Source organism: Corvus cornix, chromosome Z (genome assembly GCF_000738735.6).
Source record: "Corvus cornix cornix isolate S_Up_H32 chromosome Z, ASM73873v5, whole genome shotgun sequence".
NCBI lineage: Eukaryota > Metazoa > Chordata > Aves > Passeriformes > Corvidae > Corvus > Corvus cornix.
In genome coordinates, this window is record NC_046357.1 from 73,833,129 (window position 1) to 73,859,943 (window position 26,815).

The following is a 26,815-nucleotide window of genomic DNA, read 5'->3' on the forward strand; positions in this document are numbered from 1 at the left end:
CTGTGGCTTTTTTTTTTGTTAAATTACTGGCTCCTCTGTGGGAGTCATACATTTCAGGAGTCAGAAGGAGAATTTCATGTTGATGGGGACCCACCACCCACCGTAGTGAGTCACCAGCTTGTGCTAGCCCAGTTGAGCAAGGCAACTCCATCTTACTCCCTCTCCACTCCTCTGAAACAAGCAAAGAGTAAATTACAGATAATTACCCTGGGGATGAGTCACTATATAAATAGCTTTTTTAAAATAACTAAATGTTTTAAATCACTGCTGATGGGAAAAAAAACCAAAACGGTGGTGCCGTGTTGGAAATTTTTGGTGTGATAATTGAGTGCATTTCCTTACGAAGTGGGAAGCAGAGTGCTGATATTGCATTTGAGATGGTACAATAAAACAAAAGTAGATGTATTCTTTGAGTACTCAATTTCTTACTGAAGCCTGGTTTTTTTTAAACATGGTTTATTAATCTAAAGGGAGGGAAAAATATCTTGTCACAAAAAGCAAGAGATTAAGTTAATTTTTTTCTAAAAGTCTGTATGAATTATGAACAACTTCATAACTGCATTTGCATCTCCATTTTTAATATTCATCTTTAATTTCTGTCTAGGATTAAGAAATACAGCATTGACAAGTAGAATTAGGTCTTTTTGCAAAAGCAGTTCTCACTAACTCTAACTCAGACAAGAAAAGAACATAGTCTATTCCTGGAAGAGTTTAAACCAGCAATCAAATAGCCAAAATTAATTAAATAAACAGAAAAGTAATATTATTGGCATAGCTGTCTTGGCATCTGAGTGATTTATTCAGCTGAGATTCAGCTATCCTGTTTTATTTAGATGTGTACCTAAGCACAGAGTGGTCCCTCTGAAACAACCATCTGACTAATAACAGAATCCAGCTTTGAATTGCTAATGCTGCTATTCATCCCCATAATTAAGTCTCAGAATATTATTCAAATAGCAGTCTGAAGGAAATGGTTACTGGAATAAGTATTCCTGGTATAATTGGACAATTTTGTTTAACCAGTTTTAGGGCACAGTCTCCAGTACTTTGAATTATTTTTCATTCAAGCAGCAGTAGAGCTGGGAGCTAATATGGATTTGGGGCATTTGTGAAATTTCAACTTCCAGCTTTCATGTTCTGCTCTGTCTGTATAGTCGTCTCTTCCACTGGTACCTTGAGAAATTGCAACCTACTTTATTGACTTAATTTGTAGTTTGTTTATTTACTTCAGATTCTGTTGTTCTAAGATTTAAATATTTCAAATATTCTGGTTTGGGGGCTTGTTGTCGTTGTTTTTGTGGTGTTTGGGGGTGGGGGGTTGTTTGTCTTTTTTTTTGTTGGTTGGCTGGTTTGCTTGGTTTTTGGGGGTTTTTTGGTGTGTGTTTATAATCAGCCATCGTGTTGTTAAATTAATGATTTAGCCAATTATTTCAAGTTAAAAACAGTGGGATGGTACTTCCCCTTCTTTCTTTCATTGCCTCGAAATCCTCTATGTCTTGGTTTGAAAGACAGATGTCTGCTAAGGAAGGCAGAAGCCTCCCTTGGAATGGCAGATGCAACCCCCTTCTCTCCGAGTTGTTATAATTTTGAAATCAAGGGGCTTTTAGGCAAAGATGTGGGAAATAGGAATAACAGTTCTTTACTATTAAATATCTATATGTGTATAACCAGTCAAACAAACAGCAATAACCATGGCAGTAACAGCAATCACAAACCCAGTCCCAGCCTTCTCGGCTGTCAGGCCCTTTCCCCTCGGGTGCAGTTCCGCTCGCAGCCGGCAGGGGCGCTGGCGGCTCCCGGTGAGCAGGGCAGGTGCGATGGTTCCCCCGCGGCTGCAGGGGGCGCTCCGGAGCGAGCTCGGGGAGCACGCGGCACCGGTGCCCCGGGATCCCGGGAAGGGATGGAACAAAGGCTTCACAAACCCCTGGGCAGCCGATCCCGGTGTCCGGCCGGACCCTTGGGAACGGCAGGCTGGAATAGCGGGCTGGAGCGGCAGGGACGAGCACAAATCCCGGGTGGCAGACATGATATATCCAAGCGGGGAACCCCCCGGAGGTCTGGGCAGGCAGGGCGAGCACGGCCACAATGCAGCGAAGGCTCGAAGCAGCAGCGGGGCAGGGCGGCCACTGCCCGGCTCCGAGCGGGGCAGGGAAGGCAGCTTTGGGATCCCAGTGTTTTTTCCAGCAGAAAGAAAAGCGGCCGCAGGAAAAAACAGCTTCCTCTCTCTCTGGATGCAGAGACCCAACTGTCCCCGCACCCAGGTGAAACAAAAGAGTAGCCAGGCGCACCCCACCCTCAGTGGGTAGCTCTTTGTTTTCCTTAAATACCCAGCAATTAGCAACAGTATGGGGAAAAATTCCTTTAACAGAAAAAACCTAGAACTCTTAAAACCCCAACACTCTACTACCACAAATACATTTTATTTCAATTTAGTTTAAGTAGTAGAAGAACACGATGAAAGCTTGATGTGATACATGTACACTTTATATATGTAAACTGTGTAAAGGATTAATCTAGTTTCAAAATACACATTCAGACATTAAATAAGGAGTTACAGAAGGCATGGCTGAGCTAAGTACCATGTTGAGCACTTTTAAATTATGTCTGACATAACATTATGTTGTCCTAGTCGTGTAGCCTTCTTCAGGGTTTATCTGAATGTGAAAATGTAGAAATAAAAATCACCTGTTTACCTCCAGTGACTGCAGCCAGACACGAGAAGGTTGGCTGGTGCTTGAGAGACTAACTTGTTATTTCCTCTCAATTAGATTTGACAGTCCCCAAAAGGCCACCAAGTTACTCTGCAATTAGGAATAACTGATGTGTTCAGCGCTGGTTGTCACATACAGTTGCAAATAGAATATTGTACTGCATTAACCAAGGTTTTTGGCCACTCCCAAATGCACTTGATGTCTGTTGACAAATTTTTGCTAAAAGGTGGGAGGGTCTCCCTGCTCCTCTCCTAGTTTCTCCCTGCATAAAACATGGGGTGGTAGCAAAGGAAGAAGAAAAGTCAGTTTACCCAGCCTAGTGCTGGTCTTTGAGAAAATGTTTGAAATTTTTACCCACACCATGTGCAAGCTCTGAGGCTGTCAGGGTGGATCAATGCTTGCCATGGATGAAGGAGCATTGTTTGAACTGGTTCTGAAAGAAATCAAACAGAAGGAGCTTCCATTTCAACTGGTAGCAGGCAGTCGTTAAAAGAGAAAAAGTAAAGTATGGATACACGTGTTTGATACCTCAAGAGGGCCTCTATATCACATTTATGGAGACTTCTCTCACTTCTAGGTTCTTTTGCAGTATCCAAGTGAGAAACACTTTATTCAGTGTTTCAGAATTCAGCTTTTGCTGTCATCCAAAAGTTTTTCAAGACTGTGAAGAGACCGTTTTTGTGATGCATGTGTGTATAAAACACACCGACTAAAAGAAGAGAAAGAACTAGGTCACTGATGTACTTTTAAAATGCACTTTTGCTGGGAATACATCTGTTTCCTTCTTTTGAATGTGAGGGTAATAGATAGCCCAGAGTCATCAGTGCTTTTTGATGGCAACTTAAGGCAATTTAATGGCTATCTGTCAACAAAAGGGAAAGGTGAAGGCAGGAGTTTTGTTGCCTTTCCCAGCAAAATAAACATCTGGAATGGAGAGCCCAGTGGGTAGCTGTGTCCCTGAGAGATACACACACACAGACACACAAACCACCCCAAAACTGCCACTTTGGCTCCCTAACTGCTCAATTTCAGAATCAGCAATTCCCACCAGGCTGGGAAGAAACTGAAGGGAGCAGAAGGGGGGGAGGATGATGAGAATAAAGTTTTTCATTGTATCTAATTGCTTTTATATTAAGAAAATGTAAACAATACAACCATTAGTATTACATGGCTTTCTTCATTTGTATTTTTTCTCTTTTTCTCTCTCTCTTCCCCTTCCTTCCTCTTCCCTTCCCATTCCCTGTCCCTGCCTCCCTCCCCACTCCTGACACCTTTTTGCACAGCCTCCATTGAAGAGGAACCAACTTCAGCAGGTATGAATAATTTACATTACATCTGCACTGTGGTAACCATTTCTTGAGAGCTATGTCTTTTAAAAATCATTTTAGCCAGTTTCATTTTGTTTATAATGTGTTAAATGGACACATCACAGCTGGGTTCTATCCTCTTCTGTCTGTTCCCACCTTCTTTTTGTCTTCTTTTCCCCCCAGTTTAGAGTCAGTAGGAAATATACTCCTCCTGTAGCATTTAAAAATATCAGTGGCACATTCCTTCCTTTTTGTTTTGTTTGTGGTTAAGCTGGCACATCAAGCTTCAGATAACAAAATGAGTGAAAAGAAATCAGGACTTAAAAAAAAAAAAAAGAGGTGTTTTTTTGTTTTTTTTTTTCCTTTATGTTAGATTTTTTCTCTGTCTTTATGCTGGTGAAACCCAGTCATCTGCTTGATGCCCCACAGCTGACATCCTCAAAGACCTGGGCACAATCAGTGAAGGAAGGGAAAGGCAGCAGATGCAGGAGCATCCTGCTCAAAGAAAACATTCTCCAAACGATGGCTTGGGTATCTGCTCAGGAAACTTTTATTTCCATTGACAAGCTGCCAAGCAGTGAGAATGGTTACCATCACAGTCATAAAAATTAGTTTAGGAGCTCCCAGAGAGACACAAATGCGTTGTGTTTATTTTATTGTGAAGATTAACTATTTCTAATTAATTGGCAATCCATTAGCTGGGGAGTATTTAAAGGAAAAAGAAGACAGTGTACCAGAGAAGAATGCCACTGAGCAGCCTAACATGTTTGAAATGGCACTGAGTTGTACAAACTCAGTGAGCTAAAACGTCAAATAAATGGGGAATCACTTTATAGTGGCTTGTTAAAAGAAGGAAAGGTCTCCAGAGGAGCAGAAGAGAAAAGGTGAGGAAAGTGAAAGAAGAGAGGAAGGTGGCAGGGAAGGACTGAACACTGTTTACAACGCTAACCTACAGCTGGAGAGCAATATAAGTAATTAGGATACGGCAGAGAATAAAAAATGAAAGGAAGGAGAACAAAGCCAAGAATAGAATGTGAGAGAGGGAGAGTAGTTAAGACTAGAACTGAATACAGAAAGAAGCAAAAGGGAGCTTTAAACATGAATGTAGCAACAGAATGAGCAAGGAAGCAGGACTGAGATGAGAAACAACATTGTGAAACAGAGAAAATAGGGATTTGGAGAAACTCACACACCCCCATGGACTATGCATTGTAATCACTGAACATCAACTTTCAACTCTCCATTTCTTGAGAGATCTGTCAGTCTTGAAATTTTCATGGAAAGTGGTTTTAGCAGAAAGCTACTTCAGCTGCTCAATAGAAATGTTAGTTACAACAGGATGGGGGTTTTTGCATAGGAAAGAATAAAAGCCTAGCTTTTTTCCCTTTAGGGAAATGGTTTAAATACACACTTTTTTTTTAGAGCATCTCGTGAAGACATGACCTCCCTCCCTGTAGTTTGAACCCCACTGCTGTTTTTGTGAGAGCTCCTAACAGTAATCTGGCCAAGCTAACCAGATAGATCAGCTGAAAACGGGCAAGTGGAGGAGAAGTGGAATTTATAGCGCAGCCGCAAGGGCTGCACTACAGATATGATTTATACTAAGAGAAAAATCCATTAATAAAGTGCAACCTTTATTAATTTCTATCTTAAAACTTCAGAAGCAATACTAGCTCTTCAGATGCTCCATAATTTATAGGTTCTATTGATTTTACTGTAAGATATGACCAGACTTTGCTATTTTGAAAGTAACAGATTAGTTCTGCATTCTTACAGGATTGTTTTAATACAACTTATTTCTCAGATTGTATTGGCATTTACAAAACTGTAGGTTCTGCTTAAAGCTGATTCCCCTCCTTCAGACTGGGAATGCAGTCATGCAGTTTGGAAGTTGCTGCTGTGCAGAAAAATAAATAGAAACTGCCTTCAAAACCTCATGCACTCACCCAGAGCCATTCAGTGGCATATGCCTGGTAGAGGCAGTTTTATCAAATAACAGATTTTGCTCTTTTCCACAAAAAAAGCAGCAAGTTTCCTCCAGTTAATAAAATTTATCTAAGCATTATTCATACACATAGCATTTTTCCAAACAGTGCCTTCCCTTGTAAAAGATCCTGAGGTAGGATAAACTGGATCTAGTATTTTTATGAAGACTATAAATATGATTTCAATGTTTTATGAAAATTACAAACTTTTAATTGACCTCTAATCAGGACCAAAACTAAAATTTCCTTTCCTGTTTAATCAAAGGGATCAAACAAGGCTATCTCCTGTGTTCTGACTTTTGGGTTAGGGTCTAGCTGCTCTGGCAATGCCATCTGCAGGGAATCTTGTAGAAGCAAAGTTACTAAAATTTTACTTTGAGTGTTGGAATCACTAGATTGAAGATTAATAATCCTGTAATAGTAAGTGCCCTGTAGTTATCTCTCTATAGAAAATGCTATTTCACTGAGTTCCTTCTGTTTCAGAAAGCTTCAGACTAATGAACTCTAATTATAACCCACTGTCTTTCATCCATGTTACTTTATACACAAAGATAAACCAAGGAGTTTTTCCAGGTTTTCCTCACAGTTTCAACAAAGTTTTCCTTAGCACTACTTCTGGGTAAGCATTCTTCTAGTTCTCTTTTTTCATTCCAGTTAAATGCCTATGATTTTATGTTGTTGTGGACATCTAAACTCTCTTTTGAGTCACTTTACCACCTTTCTTCCTTTATTTTGATTTATTTAATATAAAATTTAATCAAATAAATAACTTAAGTTGTTTATTTAGTTATTTATCAATTAAATAGCTTTTCCAGATGCTCATGCACTAAAGCTAGGAAAATCTCAGGACAATTTTCTCATTTCCTTGTGTTTTTATCCCATCCATATGTGTCATGAGTCTTTAAAGTTTTTTGTTGAGCCAGGAGGAGGCTGCTTTGCTGACAACTGCTTTTAAGCCCAATGTAGCAACTCCTGCTGGATGTCCTGCTGTTTGAAGCTTTGCATCCCAAAAATGTTTCCCTGTGGTTTTGTGGATTCCCCCCAACATTGCTTCGAGGAGCCTGGAGTCATTTCTCCCATTATTAAAGAGTAATTCTTCCAGGACGTGATGAGACAGAGCACAGCATGACGTGCAGCATTTTGTTCACTTGTCTCTACACAGTGCTTTTGACTGAAGTAATAAATACATCTCCTTTGAGATCATCACTTAACTGGAGCCATTCCTTGCCTCTGCCATTGATTTTTTTTTTAGGCCTAACTCTTTAGGAAACTGGCATTTTCGTCTTTGCACCCCAGCTATATAACATATGCAAACACATTTAGGATTTCATGCTAATAAAAGCTCCTTTACAGTGTGAGTTTTACTATTTTCTTAATTAAATTTAGGTGTTGCAGAGATTAAAGACTCAATATATGACAGGAGCTCCTTCTTCAAAGACATTACTAAAAAATAAACCCTTCAACAACCTCATGGCACTGAATATTTGCGTGCAACTGCTACAAGCAGTCTATTTTTTCCCCTGGAAAATAATATTATTCTTCTACAATTCCATGTAATATTTATGCTGTTCTCTTTTTATTTAGAATTTCAAATTATATAAAAGTGATTTTGCATGTTTTTCCTAAAGAAGTAAATAATGGGGGGGGGGGGGGGGAATCACTTTTGAGAAACAAGGAAAGTTGAAAAGTATCAAATGAAAGAGACTTCTGCTGGAAACATCTACAGAATTAAGTTTCTTTCATTAGAGGAAATTAATGGAATTTTAGAAAATAATTAGAATGGAATAGCAAAAGTTCCAGGATGCAAGTTGTCCTAGACATAATACTTACAGTTATCAAAAAGTCATGAAAAATGAAGATCTAAAGCTATTAAGAGTTGCCCATCACCCTTACTCTAGGAGCATGGTGATAAGCAGTACCTGAAATCTAAACTGCTTACAAGTTATGTGTCTGCTTATTGCTGCTAGGAAAACTCCAGGTTTCTCTGGTGGTTGGTTTCTTCCCTGGATTTGGTGTGTTTAAGAAGGCTTTTAAAGCAGGACACCAAAGCATATTGCCTTGGTGTTTGTCTTTTTATTCACAGACTTAAAAAAAATACCGTTTAGAGAAAGAAAATAGATTTAAAAAGATGAAAAATTAAAGGTAGTTATAAATTATTTTGGTCAATAGATATTTCAAAGCTGACTTGCTGGGCATAGCCTTGATGACTCTTAGGAGAGTATTTCTGGTAGAATTATTGACTCCTCAGAAATAAAATTGTTCATGAGACATGTAGAGTTTTAAAAAAACCCAAACAACAGAATGGCACTTGTACTATAAATATGTTGTAAAAGAGTTAGTTTTTTCTCTATCTAAATGTCCTTGCATTTAAAAATTTACTGGATTTTCCTTTTTGATAGATTTTAAACATTAGACATATTATTATTAAAATCCCAGATTTTCTCATGTACCAGTTTAAAATTACTTTGATAGAATGTCATTTTTTTATGGTTTTGAGTTTTTATAATGATGTAGACTTGAAGGTAGGAGGGTTCCATTTGGCACCAGCTTAGATGGATTTATATTAGACAGTTTAAAATAATTTTATATAAGACAGCTTAAAAATAGGTAGATTTAGATGGGAGATTGGGAAGGAATTGTTCCCTGTGAGGGTGGGCAGGCCCTGGCACAGGGTGCCCAGAGCAGCTGGGGCTGCCCCTGGATCCCTGGAGTGTCCAAGGCCAGGCTGGACATTGGGGCTGGGAGCAGCCTGGGACAGTGGGAGGTGTCCCTGCCCATGGCAGGGGTGGCACTGGATGAGCTTTAAGGTCCCTTCCAACCCAAACCAGTCTATCATTCAAATATTAAATAGATCTTTTCTTGAAGAGACAATTTTTGTAATAAATTTTTCCTTTCCTTACTTCATGTCAGAAAATGCTTTTACCATTTGGCACTGCCCTGCTCATCAAAGAGCCTGAGAGATCCATTTGGTTGAAGTGATGGACACATGCCCTTGGTTCTCAGAGCATGATACTGAAACTTCAAATGAAAAAACATTTGAGATCTTACTGGCATTAATATTTACATGAAAAATATCATTATAAGCTTATATAACAGCTATACCACATGTCTGTCCTTAAAATACTTAACCGATGTGGGTGTGAAACTGGATTTCACAAAGGGTCCTCTTCCACCTGAAAATAATGCCCTAGAGGCTTTTATTGATTGTAAAAAAAAAAAGAGAAAAAAAAATTGTAACTTCTTTAATGATTACTATGGTGATTATTGGACCTGGATGATCTTTTTGGTTCCTTCCAGCGCAAACCATTTTTATGATTCTAAGATGATCAGAAAAGAGAAACCAAACCAGGTTTTTTTTCTTTAAAGTTATTGAAATTAAACTTTCAAAAGAAGAGGATGAGATGTTTAATCTGCTCTCTGTGTCACCCTCAAACCATCAAGAATGCATCTGGTCAAGTCTCAAGGACTTCAGTTTCCTGCCCACTGCACAGCAGGAGCTGGAGCTGTGGTTTTGTGACAGGTCCCAGGCTGTCTTTCAGGTCACAGTGATTTTGCTGTGGTGTACAAAGCTATTCTATTTCACACATTTCAAAGAGGAAAATCATCTTTCAGAATTATTCTAAGGGAAGGGATTTGCCATTCCCCCAGGGTCTGTACCACAGATTTACTGTCTTGCTGAACTTGGTTTACGCATTTGTAGCCATTCCTTTCCTTTTTCTTCTCGAACTGAATATTTTATTTTTTTCCAGTGCCTGAAGCTAGCTTACTAATTACTTTTCCATCTATTCCAAGCAAAATATAGACTAAACCAGAAAATTTTATAAAGGTCGTATTGAACCCCATTCTGATGGAAATGAGGCTTATGCAGTAAAAATAGTTCTGGATGCCAGGTGGCACTGAAGGCTATTAGAGTAGCCTGTCTCATTTGAAAGCTGGAAATCTTGCTTAGGTCAGGAATGAAAATCAATTAGTATTTTTAGCCCATTCCTTAGTGACTGTCTGTCCATATATCATAAAAATAACATAGTTTGGCAAAATGGCTCACTTCTTTCCAAGATTGACAAAAAAAGGGAGCTAGGAGGTTGAGATTAGCCTGCAGTGCTGGCAGCTGGCTGAGAAACTCATATACGGGCATTTTTCTATAATCTGCATCAGAGGGTGATATTTGTGGTGGTTATACAACATTCATCACAATGTATGTGTGATGAACAAATGTTCCACAATACAAGTGGAAGATCATATGGTATCCCCTAAACTAGACACTGCTTTACATCACAAACTTTTTTTTATGATTGTTTTTCCTTTTCTTGCCTGAATTTTGAGGCATAAGTTTTCCAAGATGAAGCTTTTCATGCCAGGCATCTGCCTCAGGCTGAACTCAGCTCAGATCAACGCCAGGTCAGATGGGGGTCTGAGAAACCTGGTCTAGTGGAAGGTGTCCCTGACCATGGCAGAGGGTGGAATTGGATGATATTTTAAAGTCCCTTTCCAGCCAAAATTCTATGATTCTATTAAACCAGGTGAGTATATAGTCTCTTGGTACCAGCTCTGTATCAACAGGGTACCTTTACTGCTTTTCCATCTGGGAAGCAGTGTTCCCCAAAAAGAGGTTTTACAGTTGTCTTCTCCTTGCTAGGACAGATAAAAAGAGCAGGACTAGCTCTAGCTCTAGCCAGCTAAGAGAAGTGAACAAAAAAGCCAAAGATTATTGTTTGATATTTATTTCTTCATCCTCTGAAGGTGAAGCAGGAATGAACAAAATGAACAAAGTACTGTTCTTGTTGCTGCAGGGATCTCAGTGGACCCTGCTGCTCCTTGAGTCCTCTGTACTCCCAAGAAGTAGAGTTGAAACACAGGAGAACTGTGAAAAAAGAGCAGCTTTTTGTGGGGGGACACAATGTCTTGGAAGTGTTCAAAGAACCACTGGATGTGGCACTCAGTGATCTGACAAGTAGGGGATTGGTCACAGGTTGGACTCGATGCTCGTGGAGGTTTTTTCCAACCTCACTGAGTCTGGGATTCTGTGAAAAGTCTAAACTTGATAGAGAAGAGTTGACAAAAATCCTCTCCTGCTAGAAAGGACAGATTTTTTGTCTGAGAAGTGCTGAAAACCAAGATAAGAAATTCATGTGGAAAGAAGCTGACAGGCAAAAAAGTGGGATTAATGAGTTGATCATGGGCACAGAGGGAGTGGGTCTGAGGACAGGCATGCATAGGGAAAGGCAGCAGTGGGGTTGGCTGATGTTGCAAGGGTTGTTTCCTCCACACAGACTTTTCATTTCTGACTCCCTCTTCCAGAACACCCATGCTCTCCTGCTCTCTCCTTTGTGCTTGTGCTAGCACTGCACAGCTCTATGTGGAGCTACATCAAGTGGCTGTTCCAGCTGAAAGTGCCTCATCCATAATGCAATTTCCCTGATAGAGTCAGTGTTCACTTGGTTCAGCTCCCTGATCTGTCTTGCCATGCAGTGGCATGTGTGCTCCCAGTAGGGAGGGGAATTTGGTGGGAATGTGTGTTGAAAGCTAGAGTGAAGAAGAAGAAATTGTCATCTCTGTTGACACATTGGGATTAAATTTCACTAAAGATTCCCAGTCGTTAGGTATATGGAAATAAAAATAAGCAAACACTAATGAAAGCAAACCAAACAGGACTGGCGGTTAGTTGATGATTTAGAAACAGGTTAACAAGCCTGATTAAGAGGACTTTAATCAAAAAATAGCGCCACAAAGAGGCTTACTGTATGCTTACTTTGGGTTTAAAGAGTCTTATGACCATCTTTAAAGCACTGGATTGACTGTGAAAACATAAAGACTACTGAGGAAGGAATTTCACTCCTTTACAGTGGAAATTTAAGTAGTTTTTGGTTGCCAAGGCTTTGTATTGTGCACCAATTCAGGAGGCAAAAAACATACTGAGTAATGACCCATTTGTGGAACAGCTGGTCCTGTGCAAAGGTAGTACAAGATAGCAAAGGTAAGAACATAAAACAAGCATGCATTTAAAGAGGCCAAACATATTTTTCATGGATAACCATCCAGACCGTCCCATGTAGACATTTTAACCCAAATAGTATTCAATATTATAAGGTTTGAGTGGTGCAATATGTGTTGTGAGGGCCTGTTTTGGCACACACACACCCACTGGCAGTTGTGCATTTGACACTGAATTGTGCCAACATTGTTTGCTCTGTAGCCTTATTTTTGGGCAACAGCTCAGCAACAGAATGGGTAGATGTCACCCCATCCTGGTTTCCTCCTCAAGAGGGAAGAGTTCAATTTGCTATCAAAGAGAAGTTATTTGCTATCAAAGAGAAGAAACACTTGAGGAGGATGAGTCTTCCCAGTTAGTTAGATATTTAAAATAAGGACAGCAATTATTCCTGTGTTCTCCCTACATGTAGATGTAGTGTACGTGTATAGGAGTGTGTTTGGTTAATGTCAATCAGGAATAAACTCTGGATTTAATAAATCCCTTTTTCTGGTTTCCATGGGAAGGACCACAAGTGAACCTCGAATTTGGTGTCTGTACACATACGAGTGCACACACATTTATCACTCATCTCCTGAGGTTTCCAGGAGCGCATCTTTTGTAAAGCTGTTGATTTCTTATTTTTATATTTTTTCTTAATTTTCTTATTTTATGATATCTCTTTCCACAGTATATAGTTAACATATTAAATGCTCTTTGCTTCAAGGTTTTTCAGCCTAAAAAAATCTAGATCGATTCATAACTGTACTTCAGCAAGATGCTGAAGATCAGGGTGCAAATAATTCTAGTTATATAAAACAAACAAGAGTGGCTGTTATGAGGCTTCCTGAAATCTAATGATTTTCAGGTGAAGCTGTACACTCTTCTTCCTGACTATTTCAACATAAGATTTGCAGATTCTCAGCAAAGGTAACGAGTGTGAGTCCTGAAAGAGCCCTTGGCATGACTGTAGTGCTCCAGCATCATGTTAGGAAAAGGTACCAGGAAAGGTTTAAATTAGAAATATAATAAAATCAAGAAAAAAAAAATAATAGAAAAAGTAATCTGGTTAGAAAGAAGTGGAAAGGTTTAAGTATTGAAAGCTGTCCAGTTGTTGGATGCAAAAAAGCAAGAGAAAGAAAAGATGCAAACCCCAATATTTTAATATTAAAACCAGTAAAGAATATCCACTGTCACATGTTATTATTAATACTCCCCTTGCTATGATATTAAACAGCAGGATGAATGTGAAATATATTGCAATATATGCAATATTTGCATAATCTCTACATTTTTTAAGTGCATGAAACACCCAAGGGAAACCTTTTTTATATGTTCAGTCTTGTACCTTGTGTGTTTGTTGTCCTAGGATCTTTTTTTATTCTATGTCTTTAAATTAATTAATTTTTTTTTTTTTAATCAGTAGGTCTTGTTTAGTAAGAAAGAAGAAAATGAACAAAAGTCTACTCTGATTTTTGGAAAAAAAAAGTGTTAATTCTTACAACCTCACCCTTTCAGTAATCCATATTTAATTATATCTGATTGCTAAAAAACCTAAGCTTAAGCAGATTGGATGGCTGCTAAAGAAAGCACAGAGGAAGTGCCAAGGAAAGCTCTGGCAGGTGACAAAGTAGAGAGAACATGGCTGAACTGAGAGAATTTGGTACTTCTGTTAAATCCAGCCTCCTTTGGGGATGGTTGTACAGTCAGGGAAAGATGTGACATTTAGGATCGTTTCCTGATGTGGGCTCATGGGTGGCAGGAAGGCTGTGAGAAGGAAAGGTTTGCAGCACATTTCATTGAGCTGGTAGGTAAAATGGAGAAACATCAGACAAGTAATTGTTTCTTCATGTCTAATCTCCCCCAAACACCTCCCAGGTAAAAAAAAAAAGCCAATCCCTTCTATCCCAAACTCTCTTGGCTCTTCCATCAATACTGTTTGCCGTAAGGGATCAGGTGGTTGTATTCCTAGAATAGTTGTATCTTGTATTTTGAGATCTTTAAGTCTGTCACAGTTTCAACAGAGAAATAACAATGTTGAAGGAAGATTTGGTCTTATTATTTTAACGAACAGTGACTTGTTGTCATTAATATTGAGAGAGACTAAACAGCCCTCTTTAAATTGTGTCACTGAAACAACAGGTAAAAGTCAGATGTCTTTCTTATCATAAAGAATATAAATTGCTTAAGGGGCATGGAAGTATCAAGCAAAGGCTTGAATGAGCTTACTCAGACACGACCATGGGGATTATACAGCTACTTCTTAGATGATTTCTTGCAATAACAAATATGTACCACCTCATTCACATCATTTTTACTCATGTATTTACTTTCCACATGGTAATGACTGTTTGTAAGAGCCAAGACCTTCCTGTTTTCTTTTGTCTTAGAAATGGAATAGATTCTTTTTTTATTGGATATTATTTTGAAGTTTTACTACAGCAATTAAAATGCACCTTGCATTTTTCTACTGGAAATCTTTTAGATAAACCATGCTTTACCTCAGAACATAAATGCCCATTATTAGGCTTAAGGAAAGAAAGACATGGCATTCAGCTGCCTATCTGTTGTGTAATGTAAGATCATATCTTTAAATTTGTAGTAGTTTAAAAAATTAGTTTGGAAACAGTTTGGAAGTTATTTGTGTGGTTTTTTTTTTCTTTTTTTTTTTTCATTTATATAACACTGCTGTCTTTCAATAGTCTTCCTTACAAATAAGTGCTATGTGGCTTCTAAACAAAATCATGGCAATAACATTTACATAAGATCCACAGTACTGTAAGGTAATAAAATGCTAAATGAAAATTAACAGAGTGACTGAAGTTAAGTAAAAGGCCAAAATATTTCACAGTCCAGTTCTAATTCAAGACAAAACGTCCACCAGCTGCCATGGGAGTTGAGGCAGTATGACAACTGTTGGGATAAAAATAACAATTATGAAATTGTAATGTGCTCCAATTATGAACAAAATTGTAATTTTAATTGCAACACGCTCCCATGAATGTTCAGTTGTCTCTTACTAAATTAATGTGAACTATATTTTTATATCCTTCTAAAGTTATTTGTGTCAAATAACCTGAGAAATGCTTTGAAATGGCTACAACAGCTACAATGAGGAAGCCACAGCCCAATAACAAAAAGGTCTGGGTAGAGATTTATATATTCAATTTGCCTGCAGCACCATATTTTAACATTGATTTGCAAAGCATGCATTAACACTCTGCAGTAATATTACAAGTCAGTGTTACAGTTATTCATGAATTTCATTAGTTTCAACTTTTTGACAATATTTCGTCCTGTTCAAACTGCAGAACAGTTTATTTATTAATATACACTAAGGGAAAGAGTGAGAGTATTTCAATATCTTTCCATGTTGACCCAAAATATCTCAATATTCTTTTTTTAATCCAGCCTCCTAAATGACAAAATGTTTCTACTATTTTCTAATTTTTTTTTTTCTCTGCAAAACAGTAATACTGGGCATTTTTTTTTAAACAAAACACAAATCAAAAATCCTGCCAGGTGTGTGCTCTGCTCTAACCTCCCATGAGCAGGGGCAGGGATAGAAGGTGTAAGGCAATGTACTTCTTATCAAGCCTTGTTGCAACACTTGCTAGCAGATTACAGGCAATACAATATAATGTCCTATGAAATTCCAGATAAGATCTTTGCCCCAAACTGTTTAAGTCATGGAGCTGGATGTGTCTGATGAGCTACCCATGACACAGCTGAGGGTGGACACTAAGAAAGACTGTGTGACTCTGCTGCCAAAAGATTTTCACTTTTTATGTATTTTTCATATATTCATGGCTCTGTATTTTTTAATTCCATAGTTTCTTAGTTGACTCCAGCACTTTTCCTACCCTGTTAGACAAAGATATTCCTGGAATCCTGTTCCAGTCTTGCTTCTTCAGCGAACCAAGGCCATTCTTCCACTTTCCCATGTATTTAGACATAAACAACATAGGACTAAAAGCAAGGGGGGAGGCTTTGTTAGGAGGATGAACCAAGAGGGGAATTATTTCATTAACTGTACTTTTAATTGGGGATTCTTGTCAATTAAACTAATTTAAAACTGATAAAGCTGTTGAAGCCCTGTATCACGTGTGCATTCTGCCATAAGTGAGCCTGGAGGACCTTCAATAAATGGTAACATCTTTTTATCACCTTGATCTTGTTTGGCTCTTGATTGTAGGGGCTATAAGGCAGGTCCAGTGGAACTCTGCCATGCCATTCCCTAAAGGAAGAAATTAGCTCCCTGGGGAGTGCTGCAGCTCAGGCCCCAGCTGTTTACCTGGGCTGAGAAATCTGCTTGAACTTCTTGTTATAACAAACTATTACATTGTGTGTAATAACAAAAGCAGGAATTTTGAGTTAAAGCATTTTTTATCAGAAAATACCAATCTTCAGTCTTGCTGTGCAGGATTTACTACCATTACCCACCAAAATAAGTCACTACTTCCATCCAGGTGCAACTGACTTCATGTGAACCACACTAATGTTGCAGTGGGGATCCTGCAACACGCATATATCAGACCAGGAGTCCCGTGGAAAGGAAATATATATGGACAGACAGATTCTTGATAGCTGTTTCAGAGATGTTTATTTCTCCAGCCGCATGGCCGGGGCTCTGCCCAGGAACTGTTCCAGTCACGGGACCAAGGGTCCTTCTGCCCGCGCAGGGAACACAAACCAACCCATGGGAACGAGGCTGAGCAGGGGCAGGGAAGCCCCGTGTCTGTACGCTCAGGGCCCCTCTCCCAGGGCTACACGGCAGGGGAGGGACCCCAACACCTCACCCATTTTATTTTAATAAAAGGATAATGAAAACAACTGGATAAACATAACAAGAACAGTTTCAAGACAAAACAAACCACCCTCCTGAGTCTTTAAATGTCCAAACAGATTCTGTGGAACATCTTAGGGCTGACAGAAGGGAGACAGAACTCTGAGCATGCTTTGTGGGGAAACTGAGGCAGGAGAGGGTTTAACTTCTTCCCTCCCCCTTTTCATCCCCCACTCGGCATTGGAAAGGGATTTTTGGGGAAACAATTGGCAAAAGCATGGTTTTGCGAGGGAAACCATGGATGAAAAAACAGATTGGGAATACACTGGGGGTAATAGGACATAGGGTAAAAGGGAAAGGTGGGATTAGGAAAGGGAGACTGTAGGGGGGGCTTACAATGGAGATATTGTCTAACATGACTACGATTTTTTGCATATATACTGCCTTTTACAGGAACACCATCAGGCCCAGTGACCTGCGATGCTTGTAACCCTTTTCTACCTCGTATAATTTTGAATTCCACTACCTCTCCATCTCCCAAGCTTGGGATGCATTTTTCAGGGTTATTCTTTTTAATAGCAGTTCTATGCACGAATATGTCTTGCTGGTTGTCACACCTTGTTATAAAACCATAATTTTGCTTAACATTATACCATTTTACTATCCCTAAGGTCTTAGTTACTATGATCTTTTCCTTTTTCCGAGTGGCTGCTGTTTTCTGTCTCGCTGCCTCTTTGCTCTCTCTTTCGGTCGCTCCCATGTTGGAATTGTCGGGGCTGCTGGTGCCTGCGCGCTCTTCCCGGGGTCGCGTTCGGGGCCGCGCGGGCCGGGCCGGGCCGCGCCGCTCAGTTCTCCGTGCGTCGCCTCCTCTGGTCGCAGCTTCGCTGCCGCTGCCGGGCGCTGCACCCACGTCTCGGCCGGGCCCCCGAGTGATGACCCCCCCGCGCCCTGCTCCAGCACGTGTTTCGGCTGGGCGCGGCTTCGTTCCACCGCCATCGCCGCCAGCCGCCGCCCGCACGCCGCCCCTCTCGGTCGGGCGTTCCCGTGCCTCGCTCCGCCACCGACACTGCGGCTCGCTTGGCTCCGCCCGCGCGCGGGAACTGCCTCGCTGCTGCTCGCAGAGCGCTCGGTGCAAGTGGCCTGGGCCGCACGGTCCCTGCGCCAGGCTTCCCTTCGCCAGGACACAGCTGACATTGCTCAACAGTCTCGGTAACTAAATAATATTCACGAAAATATTCTTCCATCGGCATATATTTTGACTCCAGTATTAACTGTGTCCAAACGGTTTTCCAAAGCCCTTCGTAAGAATTAAATCCCAAGAAACATAGAAAAAGTTCTTAAACAACCATGCCAGGAAGTGTTTCAGTTCTTTTTGAGCTTGAATCAAGCTAAAATTTACAAATCGTTGTTCAAGAATCATTTTAAGTTTAAGATAAATGTCCATATGCGGCTCTGAGAGCCAAGAGTCTTCCCACGGTTCCTCCATAGTTTAGATATGGAATAGCAAAGCAAAACCAAGAAGAGGAATCCAAAGTTTCCAGGGTTTACTCACACAAATCAGTCGCTTAGGGATCGGGGATCGTTCTGCTCACAATTCTCCACCATTTGTTGCAGTGGGGATCCTGCAACACGCATATACCAAACCAGGAGTCCCGTGGAAAGGAAATATATAGGACAGACAGATTCTTGCTAGATGTTTCAGAGATGTTTATTTCTCCAGCCGCATGGCCAGAGCTCTGCCGAGGAACTGTCCCAGTCACGGGACCAAGGGTCCTTCTGCCCGCGCAGGGAACACAAACCAACCAATGGGAACGAGGCTGAGCAGGGGCAGGGAAACCCCGTGTCTGTGCCCTCAGGGCCCCTCTCCCAGGGCTACACGGCAGGGGAGGGACCCCAACACACTAATCATGAGAAATTAACTTGTATTTCTGCTGTGAATATAGCTGGTGCAAAGGAAGCAGATCTCAAGTGATCCTGATGTGTATCTTCCAAACTGAAGGCTTGTGACTACAAACATGTGTTATGATTTTAAACTGGGGTGCTCAGTGTGTGGGTTTCTGAGTTGACAAAATCCTATGTGGAGCAGGAGTGGGAGATGAGGAGAAAAAAGAGAATGGTCTAGCTAGGAAAGGAGAAAAAGTTGGAGAATGGTGACAGGATCTGGAATTCAAAAGGATTTAGGGGTTTTTTACATGGAAGTAGAAGCGTTTGATGACAGCTTGGGAAAAAAAGTGGAAGAGGAAAGGATATATTTCCTCTGTCCTACATCCTCAGGGAAATAAATGACTGGAGTGTAACTCTTCTCTATTTCCCTTGGTTTCTGCTGTGGACAACTTTATGCCTATTTGAACTATATATATTTCACAGTTAGTGATTCTCTTTCATCACTTTTTATCAATATTTCATGTCCTAAGGATAACCACCCTCTGAGGTTCTCTTCTGCTGTTTCTGTGTCATTAATGCAGCACTCGTAATTAGGACTTGACTCATACAAATATGAATAGCCTAAGTTTAGGCTGTGACATTTTTTAGTTCCCACTGGAATCCTCAGCAAGAGGACTAACTGGATTTATTCTATTTGCTGTTATAATTAAGGTTCACATAATCTTTGCAGGGTTTTTTTTAATTTTCCAGTTATAGTGGAACATGGAGAAAAAGAATGAGAAATCCTTATCATTGGCAGTTTAAAGTGCAGTGAAACAATGAAAAATGACATCTTGGTATATGATGGCAAGAATTATGATGATAAAAATAACACTGTTGCACTGTTGCACACAATTGCAATTGAGGTTCTGCATTAGATACCAAACTATATATAGTTTCTTTATTGCTGGGTCTGTTTTACTAAAGCCATTTTCAATGTAAACACAGACATGGATTTGTTCCAACCATGTAGAAAATGGATTTGGAGAGTTTATTTTAATGTAGAATCTGTAGACAGTGTTGTCAGGACTGCCCTTTTGAACTAAGTCTTCCAGACATCCCAACTGAAATCTAATCTAATATTTCTCTGAATGTTTTAGCATTAAAAATTCAAGTCTGCAGTCCTTCAGCAAAGATTTTACAAAATGATTCTCTGTGTTTGCAGAGGGTGGGTGTCGCGGGTTCGGTTTGTAACCGGGCAGAAACACCAATTTAGTGTAGTGGTTTGGTCCAAAATACTCATTACTGTTTATCTGCTGTGAGATAAGAATTAGGAGAAATGCAAAGCAGGCACCAAACTTGAAAGAATATAAAGAAGTTTATTAACAGACCTAAAAGAAGAAAGAAAAAAAAAATTATACCACCTTCAGAACTCTCCTCCTCCCCCCACCTTCCTCCCTTCTCCCACTGACAATGTAAAAAGACAACCCTTAAGATGTTCAGTCTGTTTACCACTGCCATAATAACCTTGTTTAGTCCATTTAGAAAGAGAAGTCTCTTCTTGCTCATGCTATGAAAACATTATCACAACGAGACAGCTGCCCACTTCCAAATATTGTTCAGTCCATTTAGGAAGAGGAGTCTCTCTGCCTGCATGTGAGTCCTTTCCCCCGACTTGCAGCTTTTCCCGCAACTGCTTTCGAGGGTCCACTCTTGAAGTTTTTGGGGTACAGTTTTAAGGTTGAGCCGTTCAGAAACAAAACCAGAGGCCCTTCTCCTTCCCTGGGAGCAAAGGGTCTTCATCATCTTCATCTTTAGGACTATGTCTGGGAGCATCTCTAGGGACTGAGGTTTTCTCCTTTCCCATTTGGAGCAAAAGTCCTCATCTGGTTCATCTCTCCCTGTCCAAACTTCTCATGAAATTACAGCTGCGTCAGCATCTGCCTATCTCAGTGCAGGTGCTTTTGCTTACAAGTTGAACACTCCACCCCCCATATCTTCATGAAATTACAACAGGATACTCTGATATATCATAGCTTCACAAGAGAATTTCAGCTTTAAGCATCTCCTCTCTCTCTTCCCTAGGGTTTTCAGCTCTTCACAGCAATAAAAAGGGTTAATCTCACCTCGGCCTTGCAGCTTTGCAGCTGGAATGTTGAATTTTTCTCATCGCAGTGGAGAGGGGGGGAGAGCCAAGCCGCTCCGGCTGCCCACGGCAAGGCAGTGGGGGAGGTTCCACGGCTGGAACAGGTCCATCGGCTCCAGGGTGGCCGTGGCCCGGCCCGGCCTGGCCCAAGCAGGGCCTGGCCGGGCCCGCTGGCCCCCACTCGGGGCCCGCAGCCACCTGTCCCAGCGCCGGAAACGAGAGAGAGCTTGGGGGGGGAGGTTTGCCTGTTCTTAAGTGTGGATCACGGAGGCGGTCACAACTTTAGGTGGCTTAAAGAATTGTCCATATTCAAACTGGCCAGCTGATAAGTTCTATCAGGTCCCAGAGGAAACTGTAAGCACCCCTTAGCAAGGACATCCCTTCCAGGACTATGCTTGCTAACCTATGACAGTGGGGTTTTTTTTTTTCTGTTTCATGTAAACCAGAATCAACTGAAAAATATATTAGGAGAATATTTCTAATCTAAGTTGGAAAATTAATCTGGTTTTAAAGATGATACAAAATAAACCACAAAAGGAGTGTAGCAACCAAGATGCCACACTCGGGTCAGAAAGAGTGGCAGAAGTCAGACAAAGGGTCATCTTGGAGAAAAATAGCAGTGATGCTGCCTGAGTGGAAAGTTAGAGGAGGGGAAAGAAAAGGGCTTGAAAATGTATTTTCTGTAAACTGAGCAGGTGTTCTCTGGGAAGATAAAATCCTCCTGTGAAAGGTGATGCAGAGATGCAGAAAAGGTCTCAGATTAACTCTTGCTAAGGAGGTTTATGAGAGATCTGGTGGGGGGAGAATACTGTGGGCATTATTCAGAAACATATTTAGGTGGCAAAGGGTACAAAGAGGTGGAAAGCAGCGCTGAAAATTGGAAGTGGAGGAATATGAAGAGAAATAAGGGAAGAGATCTGGTGGAAAATGTCTTGTAGTGCATTGAACTCTTTCCCCAGCTTTTAGAGTATTTTTATGTCTCACCCTCTGTAAAATCACTACAGTGCCTGCTGCACTCACCATGCCTCAAATTTTGGTATAATTAGCCATCAAAGGCTTGGGCAAGAAGTTTAAGACTCTTAAGGAAAGGCATTGTACAGGCATCATGTATAAATTGCATCTTTTCAGAAAATATTCTAGCTATTCAGCTTAAAAGTGGTTGGAAGATGGCTGGACAATCATGTTAAATTTCTTCCCTGTAGAAGAATTCTACAGAATGGAATTGGAGAGAAATGTGCAGAAATGACCCAAAAGCATTTTGCACTCAGGGGACAAACTTTATCTTTTGCTGCATCCAGATGGAGACACCTTGATCATTATAATCAGCACGCTCCATTTGCTGCATTAAAAAACAAGATAAATATTTAATCACAGTGCAATTAAGTCTGGATGTCTGCCATTATATTTATATATATTGAATATATAGGCAGATAGAAACTAATACACTACTAATTCACTTATGACCCAGGCTGAAGAGATTTTTTTTCTTTTTTTCCCCCCCAGAGCTGGTATTTTTGAGAGTGTTCATGAGATGACAGTGTGTGTCATCTAATTACTTCTTCTGCTTTCATGCATTAACTGGAATAACATGCAGCAATCAGTTATTGTTATCAATATTCTGCATAAACTGTGAATGATGTTCTGCAGAGCCTATTTTCAGCTTAAAATAACCAAACAAAAAGCAAGGTGTAGGTCAATACGTATTTTTTGGTGCAAGGTATATTTGCATCCTAACTGAAATAGAAGCAGCAGTAGCAAATTCAAAAAGGAATTTTTTGAAGGGTAGGAGGGAGCTGTTGCGGTTTGGTTTATTTCCTTTTCTCTTTATTTTAAAAATATTTGAGTATGCTGGGAAAGAAAGAATTTCTTGTTACACTTCAGAAGATTTGAAGGAAGAGTTAGTTCAAAATACATCAAGTTTATCATGATCATCATCATTAACTGATGATTATCAATTTTTCATGATGCACCGGTATAACTGGAGTTGGGCCCTAAAATGTGTAGATGTTTGTGTATATTTTAACTTTATTTTGCTTTATTACAGAATTACTTTTAAGTGACCAAAAAAAAAAAGAGTTTTTGAGTAAGAGTGAGCAAATACTGAACTACAAAACATTAGTTCTTTACTGCTGATGCTTCATGCTTTAGTGGCAGAATGAGCATGTTGTCTAGAAGACATTTTCATGATTGCAGTGCCTTCAGAAGGTCAAGAGCACATCTGCTGGGAACGTGCTCCTCAAATGTCCCCAAAACTGTGCACTGCAAGGCAGGTAGCTGGGGGCATTCAAAACCAGCCTCTGTGCCGGGTAAAGTCTTCACAATAATATTAAATTAACAGCCAAAGTAGTAAATGTGAGGAAGATCAGAGACCCTCAAAAGCTTTTGTTATTTTCCTGACCTTTTTGTTCAATAAAGCAGTTTTCTGTCAGAACCTGTAGGGACATTCCTGATGAATTTGAATGCTCGTCTGTGTGTCTCTGTGGAAAGTGGTCTCCTTTGAATAGGATTAGGTTATACTTTGGATTTGTGTCTGCTGAAGTGTGAATTCTGCAATCTCACATTTGAAGGGGCAGACCTTTCAAAAATCTATTTTGAGTTTTTAAAAGGGTGATGAGGGAAGAAAAAGGTCAGTATACTTCTGGAAAAAAGGTGGTCTATCATCTGTGCTTATAATGGTGCTATAATTTTTAGCTATGTGAAGAAAACAAATATGTCAGTTAGAAAATCATGTCAAATACAAAGACTCAGAAAACAGGCCCATCACAAATATTGGCAAAATATCTGGTGCAGATTTTTGTTTATTTCCATGGCAGGATGGTTCATCTTTGTCCTCAGGTTGCAGGAACTGCTGAGCAGAGGCAGTGGAGTGTTGGATTACCTGGACACTGAGCCTAATTCAGTGTGATAATCCTTAACCTCCTGACCATGGGCAGCTTGTGCCATTCTGCTACCTCCTGCAGCAAGGAGGCTGATTCTTGCCTTCCCATAAAGTTCAAATAACTTGGTTTTGACACTGTCTTCCTTTGCACCTACTAATTTCAAAAAACAGGAGCTCCTGCTAAGTGAGCTCTGTCACAGCTTTTTTTGAAGACTTTGCTTTGGCAGAGGAAGCACCTAAAGTATCATGTATGATCCGAACACAGAGGAAAAATTCAAATTACTGCTGTTAAAACTGTGTGAGACACCTCTGATGAAAATTTCAAATTATCAGAGGGGGAAAAACCTTATTTGACATTCTTGTAAAGCCAAGAGGAACATAAGAAAAGCTGATGCCACCAAGGCAAGCAGCTGGAGAGTACTTTTCTTTAAAATGAAAAGCAAAATTATTTGATACTTTTTATTAGTTTGATGATAGGTCCCAATATTTTTTTAATGGGATTTGCAGCTTATTATATCATCAGAATAATATTATCTATTAATCCTACTTCAGTAATACTCCACAGAATAAATGAAGCAATTAGCTTTGTATTTTCGCCTTGATGTATATCAAGGTCAATATCTAATTTAGTATTCTTCATTAAAGTCATATTATTTCTACATATAGAGAAAATGGATTGATGCCATCAAAAGTCTTAATGTTTTTATTTCATTTTCCTTAATTTTACTTGTAAAAAAATGGGTTATTTTGCATGTTTCACTCCACTGGAGTATACTTTTTTTTCTTTATTTTCTCCTTACATTTTTTATATTTGTCTCTTAATCTTGACCTAGTAAAAAAAGGTGGGATTTGATTTTTGGTCACCTTTCTGTTTTAGCAAACTTTTGAGTTTGGGGAATCCAACTGAATCAGGAAGATGGGCTAATGCTGATTTCTTGTTTAATGACATCTCCTGTAATTTTGAATGTCTTTCCCACCAAAGCATCAGCAGATTTTATATCTGGCAAAATAAATGCTTATGCTGTTTATTAGAGGCTGCCACTGAACTGTTTTCCTTGCTTTCCTGGCTTTCTCTGCTATAGATGAACTGACAGGTTTACTCAAATATGCATTTTTCTACTGCAGTATTGCATGACACAAGATTTTATTATGAAACTTTCGTTGACTCTACTTGTCAAAGAAGAAAACAGATAACATGGTTCTGCCTTGAGCCCCTTTGCAGCTCTGCTGAGGATGCATTTGTTTGATTCATACATCTATAAAGTCTCAGAGGTTTTAGTAAGAACATCTAAAATTTAAAACCTGCTATGCTTTAAGTTAACTTTCAATATTTTTTTCAAAAACAACATGGGATTTCCGTTGAATAACAGAATGATGTATTTTGGACTGCACTTATTATGTTGGCTAATACCCCTGGAACTGAACAAAGAAGGACTCAAAAGAGCAGCAAAGTGAATAGATCTATTACTTTGAGTGCACAATTAATCTTGCTGACATTATTTTATATGAACATGGATAAAAATGCCTGGAAACCATACCATTGAATTCCTCTGCTCATTAATATTGATCAAATGTTGTTGTTCTCTTTGTGTTGGAAGCCACTTAAAGATTACCTGTAAAAATATTACAGCACTATTGATCTGAAAAAAAAAAAAAACAATCCCTGAAGTCCACTGTTTTTGAAAATTAGTTGACATATTTGCTTTGTTCTTTTGTTGGTTGTTTTGGGGTTTTTTTATTAGTTTTTGCCTTTTTTTTTTTTTTGTAAAAAAAAAGGATATTTTTGAACTTGCTGCAATAGATCTGAGTAACAGGCCATATTAATCAGACTGTCATGGAATTAATTATCCAGAATTCCATACCATGTTGTTTAAAAACCTACACATCCCCATGGAAGTTTGCTGGGACCTCTCATCCTCTGGCATCTGTGCCCAGATCTTACACATTACATTTTTGATGCTTCAGTGGAATGATGGCAGGATTAGGCCCCAGATCCTTCAAGACACTCAAATCTGCAGAAATTGCATCAGGGGTCCTGTAGACCCAGTTAAAATAAATAAATAAATGCATGATAAACAAATAAATTAAAAAGAATCACATGTTTGGATGTTAATGCAATTTAAATAACCTCAAGATGTGTGAATTCAAAGTCTCATCCTTTGTGGAATTAGGAGAAGCAGTGGTAGGGTGACACAGACTGAAATGAATTTTCAATCATTCATTCATTTAGAATGCACGGTTGCTCTAACCCATGTCTTTATCAATAAATAAATGTTAACTCGTCAAAACTTGGTGATTGTCATTTTTTAATTTCAGCGTAATTATTGAGGAGGTTTTGTTGCTCTAAAAATCATTTTTTGAACTCCCAGTTTCTGTGAACAACAGCAAAAGCAAACAAAAATACCGCAACAAAATACTCAATATTTACATTGAAAATAGTGATATTATTTGTCCACAACAACCATAATCAGGAAAAAAATGTTCATGCTGTTGGTATGGGGCTTTTTTTTTTTCCAGAAAAAAGGCTTCATGGAAGAAAAACATTAGTTAGAAATACTGTCATGCACCAGTATATTTATCACTATGCACCTCAGATGACCTTTTAAGCCTTTGCAGTTTGGACTGATCTGAGAAAATGCAAAATAGAAAGAAAATCGATGAAAGCAGGCCGAACGCGTGCTTAACAAACCATATTGAGAAAGCAGAAAGCAAAATGAGAAAGTAATTATTAAAAGATTTATTGTTCTTGGAAGATTAGAGATCTGCTTGCACAGAAACAATTAACATATGAGGCTGCCTGCAGGTACTCCCCAAACTGCAGCACTGTGTTGGAAAGAGAGGCTTGGAAAGAAGTACACAGTTCATATTTATTGGGCAGCTAAAAGTGCAAATTATTAGACATATTTCTTCCCAAATTATTATGAAGGAGAAATACGATGAACAGAAGCAGGAATACTTGAAAGACACAAGTGTTCCTAGAATTAAGAATGTAGTGTACCTTCACTTTTAAAGTGTAATACAGAATGCAGATGGGAAAAGGCAAAATATGCAGCAGCCATTCTCCTTGTTTTCCTCTTCACGAGTTTTGCCCATTTTTTGCTACTAATTCCGTTTGGAATAATCTGCAGTACGTTCATGTCCATTGTTTTTTTGGTTCAGTGAGACATACCC

At 39.5% G+C, this 26,815-nt stretch overlaps 1 protein-coding gene across 2 annotated transcripts in view; it reads left to right on the forward strand.

The window, feature by feature from the left end:
- The window catches only part of EDIL3 (EGF like repeats and discoidin domains 3), a 237,376-nt gene that overhangs the window by 91,797 nt on the left and 118,764 nt on the right, over window positions 1–26,815 (forward strand). Inside the window, exon 3 of one of the 2 annotated variants that reach the window (XM_039566792.1) lies at window positions 3,995–4,024. The exons of the other annotated variant lie outside the window; for it this stretch is intronic. Coding sequence (XP_039422726.1) covers window positions 3,995–4,024 — 30 coding nt within the window. The remainder of the gene's footprint in view (window positions 1–3,994; window positions 4,025–26,815) is intronic. 2 annotated transcript variants of the gene reach the window in all.